Genomic DNA, 9,326 nt, shown 5'->3' on the forward strand with positions numbered 1-9,326 from the left:
TGACCTGTGCAGAATATGAAACTTGGGATTCTCTGAGTCTGAAGCCTGGTAAGGTTGGTTGCACATGGGCTTTAGGGAAGTCAGATTGCTTGGTGTAGAAACTAGGTTTTGATGACTCACTCGCATGCTTCTCATATTAGTACCTTTCCACTCATGTCCTGAGTTTTAAATGTGGTGCAGGAAGAAGCCTTTGGTGGTCGATAACCCTTTCTGTGATACTTCTTGTGCCTGAGTACCTGAGTATGATCTATGTAAAGATGGTGTCTCAGATGTTTGCACCATCCCTTCTTTGTACTTTGCTGATTATCACTACTAAAGTAAAAATAACCTTTGTAGAGTCAAGTGCAGTTGTCTCTAAATAACGGACACATTGGCTACCTCCCCGTATCTTCAGAAGAATGGCCACAACAGATGATTTCTTCCTTCTCTACAAATGGCCCCAATTGCCTTTTCTTCAGAAAAAGTTTCAGATCAGCTCCTCGTTTTGACACAAAAAGATACTAGTTATTATTATAGTGAAAGACTCACAACCCTATTTAGAACTAGAGTTAAGGAGATGTGCTGAGAGAGGTCAGATGTCCAGGACAAAGTCAGGTAACTAGTAATGGTGGAGCTAGACTTTGGACATGGGTTACCTGGCTCTAAGTTTTAGGCTTTTCTCATTATGACATTTTCTATCTATAGGACAGATGCTGGAGACAAACCACATGAATGATTAGCTTTGCACCATTTTTAAAGTCTGCTTATAAAAACATACTATCCTTATTTAAGTATTTAGGCTGGTACAAGAGGAACTCCTGGTCCTGTGTTCCTTGATGACAGCTTTCAAGCAGGAGTCAGGCCGTTCTAGAAAGATGAATGTTGTAGATTTCTTGCTGATTAGTGTCTTGATAGCTTGGCCAGGTGCCTTTTATAACTAGGTTAGAAGTTGCCTTCAGCCACTGATTGTACCTTCATCACCTCTAAGGTTTAACATTCAGTGTAAAATGTAAAATTTTGATGCCTCAACCCTAATGAAAGTAAACCTTGGTCTGTGCACTGTCCCAAACCTAGCAGAATGATCAAGTCTCAGGACAGGAAGGAGTCAGGGGTGTGGGGATAGGGAGTTTTAGAGGCAGGGGAAAGAAATCACAGCTCTTGAGTCATTTTCCCTTTTAATTTATTATCTTTGGAGCATGCCATGTCAGGGTCTGTTTTTTGGGAAAACTTTCTATTTCCTGGTATATTTAAGTCACTTGAGATTTCAAAGGGGAAGTGGGTGGCACACAGTGATATTCTAGCTTTTTTCCCCATGCTTCTGAAGAAGAATAATGGTGGGGCAAGTTCTTCCTGCAGCCAGAAGTTGTTAGGATGTGGCATGCTGCTTCTGAGTTTTGTTTGGTGGGATGTGGGTGTGCAGAATAGATCATTTTTGCTATTTTTCTCCATTCTTAGACAGAAGCATTAAAATGTGTGGCCCAAGCTAGCAAGAACAGATCACTGGCAGATTTTGAAAAGGTAAGTATGGTATTGGGTTGGTCGGGAATGGGTGGAGGAGAGGGACATTTAACTACTTTAAAGAAAAACAAACATTTTTAAATAATTTTAAATAATCTCTTAGCGAAGATAGTACAGAGTAATCCTGTGTTACCATTCACCCAGTTTTCCCCATTGGTTACATTTTAAAGTAGTACAGTATCAGAACCAGGAACTAGTTAAGCACTTCTGTACTATTTGTCGAGTTGTGATACCTCATTTATATGCAGTACCCTTTCAATTTCAAAAAGTTCTTTGTCTTTCCTTTTTCACGACAAACCGATTATCTACATTTTTACGGTTGAGGAAGCTGGGATTCAAAGAGGATGCCTGAAGTCACACAGCTACCATGTCTCAGGGTTTAACTCCAGGCTTAGTGCTTGTTCCACACGGCACAGTCTTAGGTATTCTCTTCAGCTCCAGAAATGCCAGGGCTCTTTCTCTTCTGTGGATAACAGGGAAGTATTGATGTGTGCATCTGGACCGAAAGATACTTCCTCAGGATGACATCCTAGACTTGCTTTACCTCTTCTGCCTTTTACTCATTGTTCGCGAAGTTTTGAAAAGGGAGAAAAACTTGTCTAAGGAGTGGGATCAGACATGTTCTTTTCTGAACCTCTCTCCTCTTAGTCTGAGTATAATGACCAGCTTAATAAAAACAAACCTAAAAACTAGAAGAAAAACTTAGCTTGGACAGAGACTAGACCATGTCACTCTGTCACTAAGATTCATCATCTTCCTGGAGCTTTCTTGCCAGCTTTAGTTCCTTACTTGGCATGATTTCTTTGCTTCCCTTAACACTTTATCACATAGCTTACATGAGGCTGGGTTACTGAGGCCATCACTAAAATAAATCATGCACATGCATATAACAAAGGGTCTAGATTATTTTATCCCAAAGTTTGGAATGTTTGATGGAACACTTCTGAGGGGTTCCTTAGGAAAAAGGTCTGTGATCAGATATTTGGGAAATACTAGGGCCAAACATATTAGAAAGGTGGTGACTACAGTGCTTATACAGTGCTAATGTTCCTCGTAAAACTCCAAGAGTTAGCTGTGGAATCCAGCATTTTCCATTTAATTTCAGAATCCTGTTTTTCTCTCTCTCTCTTTTTTTTAATGGAGACCCTATTCTGTGGAATACATTTTGAGAACTGCTTGTGTAGTTAATTTGGCATACAAGCTGAGACACTCTTGAGGCTTACATGGTTTGAACTATCAACATGAAGCTTTTGGAGGGAAAGATGGAGCAAAGGCTCCATCTTTTAGTTCTTCGTATTCCTTGTCTCCTGCCCTCTGTCATGGCTGTTCTTTCGTCTACACAAATCCTCCAGAATAGCAGTCAACCATGTAGTTACAAGAGCCAGTTGGCTACTTAGGAAGCTAGGACTAGCATGACTTTCAAGTGCGTGTCTGTGCCAATCTCTGTGACCGGCTCTTTTGGCAGGCCCTGACAGATTACCGGGCAGAGCTCCGGGATGACCCAATCATCAGCACACACTTGGCCAAGTTGTATGATAACTTACTGGAACAGAATCTGATCCGAGTCATTGAGCCTTTTTCCCGAGTACAGGTAATAATCTTCGTGGGGACTCTAGCCCTTTTCTGGTGGGCTAGGCATCCTCACTGCATCCCTGCCCTGCCCACCCATCCGCAGTGGGAACTCGCTTCCAGGGGGGTGTGTGGTGGGCAAGAGGCCACCAAGAGCTTGAGATATTCTTGACAGAGAACAAGAGTTGAGGAGAGATGCTGTGGGGTAGAGGTTGGTGAGATTATCCTTGCTTGTATTCGGTGCAGTCTCCTCCTCACTTTTGTATTCACTATCCATGTGGTAAATGTTTTGTCTTCTGCGTATATGGTACAGGAATGTATTTATTGTCTGTAGTAATGAAGGCAGATGGACAGAACACAAGAGAACCAAGCACAGCCAAGGAGAGTCTGGCCCTATAGGGATATTCAGCAGGATTTCAAGGGATACAGCTATCCCCATCCTTACCCCACCCCCCATATTAGAGGCAAAAGTAAAACTTTCAATGTTGGTGTCTCTCTGCCTTTCCTTTTAGATTGAACACATATCTAGCCTCATCAAACTCTCCAAGGTAAGGAGTCCTGAGCTTGTCTTGGTAGTAATGGGGAAGAGGGTATGTGGAGGGGCTGGTATTTACACCCAGTGGGCATTGTGGGAAAGCTCCCAAGCTTTTCAGTAGGGAATGGGGACCATGGGCTCAGAGCTGGAGTTGGCATTGTTGCTGTTTTGTTTTCAGTCCATTTGCCCTAAGACCCTTTTATACAAAGCTTTCATGTCCGTGTGATCTCTGACTAGTGAATATTGGTCCCTTTAATCATGTGCTTTGATTTTAGGCCGATGTGGAAAGGAAATTATCACAGATGATTCTTGACAAGAAATTTCATGGTGAGTAACAGTCATACAGGCAAGGGGGCTGGTGATGGCGATGAAATGGTTGAAGAGGTATCATGCTTTTTTTTATGCTGAAAGATGATATTCCATTTGTTTCACGTGGTGGTTCCCTGGGATCCTTGTCACTCGTACCCCTGGGATGAGAGTGTATAATAAACATACACAAATGGAACGGGTAGATGTGTTCTGTTTCCCCTCCTTTCTGGAGAAAGTGAGGCAGGTAGGGAGTGGGTGGGTCTCAAATGCGTTTGTATCTAATCTCTTCTTTTACGTGGGTTGCCCTTGTGTTTCCTGCAGGAATCTTGGACCAGGGGGAGGGTGTCTTGATTATTTTCGATGAACCCCCAGTAGATAAAACTTATGAAGCTGCTTTGGAAACAATTCAGAACATGAGTAAAGTAGTGGATTCTCTCTACAACAAAGCCAAGAAACTGACATAGGTGAGTGCTGGCTCCAGGACCCGGCCTGGGCAGCGCCATCTTCTGCCTGTTGAGACTGAAAGCCTCCTGGAGGCCTCTCAGCTTCCCCGATTGACACTGCTCTGTCTTCTCTTACAGAGTTGGATCTGTAGCAGTCCTTTGGAGAGTGTGTGTGGCGGGAGAGTGAAACCTTTGGGGAAAATGCTAGGAGATTCTTTTTTCTTTTTGTTCTACTTTTCGCTCGGAAAGTTTTTAAATCCTCATTTGGTGCATCTGTATTCCAGCCGATAGGTGTGCCAGTTTTCATGTAATCTTTATTGGCCCAACTTGGGAGTGGGGACATTGCTTAAAAAAAAAGAAAAAGAAAAAAAAAGGTTATTCTAAATAAAAGGAAAAAGGCTTACACTACCTAAAGCTGTGCTCTCTGCCTCCTGGGAGAGGGCCACCAAGCCAGGTGCTCCGCCAGCCACTGGGGCTCCTAATCCACCCGCTGGGCGTCACCTCTCCTCTTCAGAATTGGGTGTTTGCCTGACCATCAAAACAACGACTTTTTATTCTGTTTGTACTGAACCAAAACAAACAACTGTGTATAGACTGCTACTTTCTTTTTTATTTGAAACGAGGCATTTCGGTGTTCTTTCCCCTGTCATACGGCCTGTCCACCCACCCTTCCCTCCAACAATGGCTCCAGCAGACTGGCCGAAGATCCCGCCGCCACCACCGCCACAGCAGCAGCAACACCTGCACGGCTCCGCTCCGACCTGTGAAGGAATGGGGACAAGGCCAACAGCTAGTGTCCACCATGGCCACACAGGGAGCAGTGTGGGCCCTCAGGGGGCCTGCTGTGCATGTGGCTCTTTTTAACACAATAAACTAGATTAGATGTCAGTGTTTTAATTGCCCCTCTCCTCTGCTCTTTCTCTCTTCTCTTTCCCCTCTCTCAGCCAGGAGACCATCACGTGTTTTTCTGCCTTCCGCCTTCTCCCCTGTCTGAAATCCATTCGCTTCTCTCCCTGTCCCACTCCTCCTCTCCTGCTGTCGGATGGATTTGTTCCTTTTTTAACAGTGAACATCGGAAATGAGACTGGGGGGGTGTGGGGTAATTTTTTGTTCTTTTTAAAAAAATTTTGTTGTTGGGTTTTCAAGCAACCTCCCCCTCCCAAGGAGTTTCTTTATTTACCTCTTAGAAATCGAATGATGGGAGGTAGAGCACTGTGTTTCAGCATACTTTATTTTATGATGTGATCACACAGCAAGGCTTTAATGCCATTGGGCAGGTAAGCTCCGCACCTGTTGTGCTCACCTGTATTTTCTTCCTCTCATCTCTTCTTTGTCTTCTCTTTTTCCCTCTCCCCCTCCTCCTACCTCCTTCCTGCTGGCCTCCTTTATCTTTCTTTCCCTTTCTCAGATTATCCTTCCAGGTTTTCGTAATAAATTTATATTTTGTAAAAGGATTTTGTTGTACCAGGTTTTACATCCTCAATGAATCTGACTGGCTTTTATTTTCCTCTCCAAAATCAGGTTTTTGTTCTCACCATCTCTCCCTGCCATGTCCAGTCACTGTTTTGGTTTTGGCACCATCAATATCAAATGTACAAACGGTTCTTGCTAACCAACACCAGGTATATCTGATGTTCAGATGAGTTCCAATAAAAACAATTTTTTTTTTCAGAAGAGTGTCCTTTCTTGAGTTATGGAAGGCTTCTCATTGATCTATACAGCTCTCTGTAGCACTTTGGACCAGTCAGAGCTCTACTGTCTCATTTGCTTCACAAGAGACCTTTAGATCTGGGGTAAAGTGGAGGGCTTCGGGTCAGAGAGTTGGTCTGTGAGGACTTAAATGGTATTCAGATATATTTGTGTTTTTTCCAAGGCATCGTGGACACAGGGTGTGCGTGTGTGTGCATGCATGTGTGTATAATATCTTCTGAGCCTACTTTCTTCTGTTCAATAAGGATAGTGCTGCTTTGGTAGTTATGGTTTGATGGTTATATGAAATCGTGGGAATGCAAGTAACTGGAAAGTCCTGACACTCAGATGTGGTTTAGTTTCCATTTAGAATCTTTAAAAGCAGATTGTCATACAGCCCCTCAGACCCCAAAAATGGTTCTTCTGAGCTGGCTCTGGGGCCACAGGGAGGAAGGGGGTGAGCTCTAGCTGCCAACTCTATAAAGTCTGAGCAACTCTGCTATTTGTTTTCAGTATTGTGTCCCTCTATAGTTTCACTTACAGGGAGTTTTGTTTCAATAAAGGAGTTTACAGAATATTCCAAAAGATCCAGAGCTGGCAGGGAGAGTGGAGGGGATGGGTTTCCAAGCCCAGGGTAGCCCCCAGGGAGCTCAGGCAGGCAGCGGCCCTTTCCTATGCTCCTTTGCAGATCTGACGACTTCCTCTAGACCTGTGCTGTCCAATGGGTAACCGAGCCACATGTGCCTGCTGAGCCCTTGAAATGTGGTTAGTTTGAACAGTGATGCACAGCAAATGTAAACACAAACCTGACTTTGAAGACTATGAAAAAATATAGAATAGCTCAACTTTGTGTTGAAATATTTTGAGTATTAGGTTAAATAAAATGTTAAAATTCACCTGTTTTTCACTTTTTAAATATAGCTACTGGAAAATATTAAATTACCTGCGGCTTGTGTTTGTGGCTCACATATTTTTTTGGGCATCACTGCTCTAGACCTCCACGACTGCTTCACCTCCAGGCCTCAAATAAGCTGGGTCTAGGCACAGCTCAGGGTCAGCTCCCTCACCTAGGGACCCTTCTGGCACCAGCCTTTCTTGTGTGCCAGGGCTTTCTTGTGTGTTAGTGAGATTCTGATGGTGTTGGGAACAGAGGAGGTGAGGGCCTTGGCTCGAGTCCTGCTGCTTGCTAGAGTTTATGTAATCTGTGCTGCCCAGAAGGGCCACTAGATGCTGCTCTGTGATCCCTAGAAGAACAAAGCACCACTTCCTCAGGAGCCAGGGCTCAGCCTGGCTTTATTTGGAACCCTTTCTGGAAGCTAGCTGGCTGGGGCCTTGGCCTTCGGGGTGGAATGGGAAAGGGGTATGCAGTGGGCAGGTACTCCCTGCAATGCATGGGCAGCCCAGCCCTGCGGTGCAAATGACATGCAGGTTGGCCCTAGGATAAATAGGCTGATTGATGTGGTTGGGATTTGGAGATCTTCCCTGTAGTTCTCTGGAAGAAAAGAGCTCTGCATCATTCAGCTGGGTTTGCCTCCTGGGTCCTTGATTCTGCCATTTCTGGTGATGGGAGCTTGAGGATGGCGGTGGTGGGCTGAGTGAGCAGAGAAACTGTGTAGTGCCTTGAAACAGGCAGAGCAGGCAAAGCACCGGTGGACAGGGGTTCTAAACAGCCCCTTCCCTCAGTCACAACAGCAAGTGGGCTGGCAGCACCATCCTATTCATGCTCTTCTGCATACATGACTTTGCCTTTGACAAGTGTGAGGAGGTCGAGGGTAATTCTGCCAAGAGCTCTTTTTGAAGGTGCTGGGGAAGGGCTTGCTGGACAAAGGCAAGAGAGGAAACAGTGAAGTGGAGCTTAGTACTGGTACTGTCCACCATGAATTAGAATAGCTACAATTGAAATTTGTAGGTATAGGTAACAGGATGGGTCTCAATGGTTCTAAGGGGTGGATTACAGCCTAGTATCTAGGCATATTTTGGGAAATACTTTGGGAAAGCACTTAACCTTTGCTCGACACCAGAATCGGAAGGGGACCCTGAGACATAGAAAAGGCGATGTGGACATGGGCCAGCGTGGGAGCTGGGCCTCTTCTCTAGGGGCTGGAGAAAAAAATGCCTGGGGGTTCACCTTCGTCTTAGGAAGTCACTGGGCTAGGGAACCCGAAGATTACTTCTGAGAGCTTCTTGCTATAGAAGAGGGTTGAGAAAAGCTCCATTTGAAGATCAGGTAGGGGTTGTACCCCGAGGAACATTCACAGGGAGGGGCACGCTGAGCTTAAGGCCTGCCTTCATCTTCCAAGTTAAGATGACAGCTGCTGTGGATGTTTCTGGAGCTGTGGAAGAAGTAGCCCTCTGGGTACAGAGCAGTGCGTTTTCCACCAAGGTCTCTAATGCTTTCAGTTGCCACTACTGATGGAGAAATCTCTGGGTAGTACACAGGCAAATTCTAGTACTTTCTGATGATAGTAGCATTGTTCTGAATGATACCAGATTTCTGTTCTGTTCTGCTTAGGGCAGTAGGCAGAGCTGGCACAGACTAACAGCCTGGTGAGCCGGAGTGGTCTGGGAATTGGGTATTTTCCTTGTCTCTGGATTGCCACTTCCTCATACCTAGGTCTACAGGTGATATCTTAAGATATGGTTTGAGTCTCCTGTTTCCCAGGTTTGCAGTCAAATCTAAGTCAACCTCCAAAACCAAACTAAAAAAGTAACGAATGAATGGCCTTTGTGAAGGATCTGGATTGTCTGTGAGAGGAGCAGTTAGAATCAGAATTTTACTCAGAATTTAATTTTTTAGCACCGAGTCTTCAAATTATACACGTTCGTATGAAAAACATTTAAAGAAGCGAGTCAGAGGCTGGTTGGAGGAGTTGCTTTAGTTTTATTCTAAGAGATAAGGCTGCGAGTGGAATTTTCGAGGTCACATTTGTGATGAGCTTAGTCTCTGGGGCAGAGGCCGAGCCAGGGTTCCTCAGGGCCCTGTCTCAGGTGTGGTGTGGGAAAGCCAGTTGCTGTTTGTGGAACGGCCCAGAACTGCCCATGTTTCTCTAGCCTGGATTTCTGCGACCCACCCAGGCTGTGAGCATTTACCTGGGACAGGGAAACAGAAGTCCCGGAGGGGAAGAAGGCACTAAAGCCGATGGGACAGCCCACTCGGGATGCGCGAGGCAGTGAGGCAGCTTCAGCAGTCAGCTTTTCGCCGCCTTCCTCCCCGAGCTCCCAAGCTTCTTTCTCGGGGAACGAGGCTGGTAAATGGAAGGAGAGAGCCCGGGTCCCGGCCTCCA

General features: G+C 45.2%; 1 protein-coding gene across 1 annotated transcript in view; it reads left to right on the top strand.

Moving 5' to 3' along the window:
- The window catches only part of PSMD11 (proteasome 26S subunit, non-ATPase 11), a 28,221-nt gene extending 22,197 nt beyond the window's left edge, over positions 1 to 6,024 (top strand). Inside the window, exons 9-14 of the mRNA XM_011360038.2 lie at positions 1,435 to 1,497; positions 2,963 to 3,088; positions 3,579 to 3,614; positions 3,877 to 3,928; positions 4,232 to 4,374; positions 4,492 to 6,024. Of these exons, the coding sequence (XP_011358340.1) occupies positions 1,435 to 1,497; positions 2,963 to 3,088; positions 3,579 to 3,614; positions 3,877 to 3,928; positions 4,232 to 4,374 (420 nt within the window). The 3' untranslated portion in view covers positions 4,492 to 6,024. The remainder of the gene's footprint in view (positions 1 to 1,434; positions 1,498 to 2,962; positions 3,089 to 3,578; positions 3,615 to 3,876; positions 3,929 to 4,231; positions 4,375 to 4,491) is intronic.
- The last annotated feature ends 3,302 nt before the right edge of the window (positions 6,025 to 9,326 follow it).

The sequence above is a fragment of the Pteropus vampyrus genome, unplaced genomic scaffold (genome assembly GCF_000151845.1).
Source record: "Pteropus vampyrus isolate Shadow unplaced genomic scaffold, Pvam_2.0 Scaffold50, whole genome shotgun sequence".
Classification (NCBI taxonomy): domain Eukaryota; kingdom Metazoa; phylum Chordata; class Mammalia; order Chiroptera; family Pteropodidae; genus Pteropus; species Pteropus vampyrus.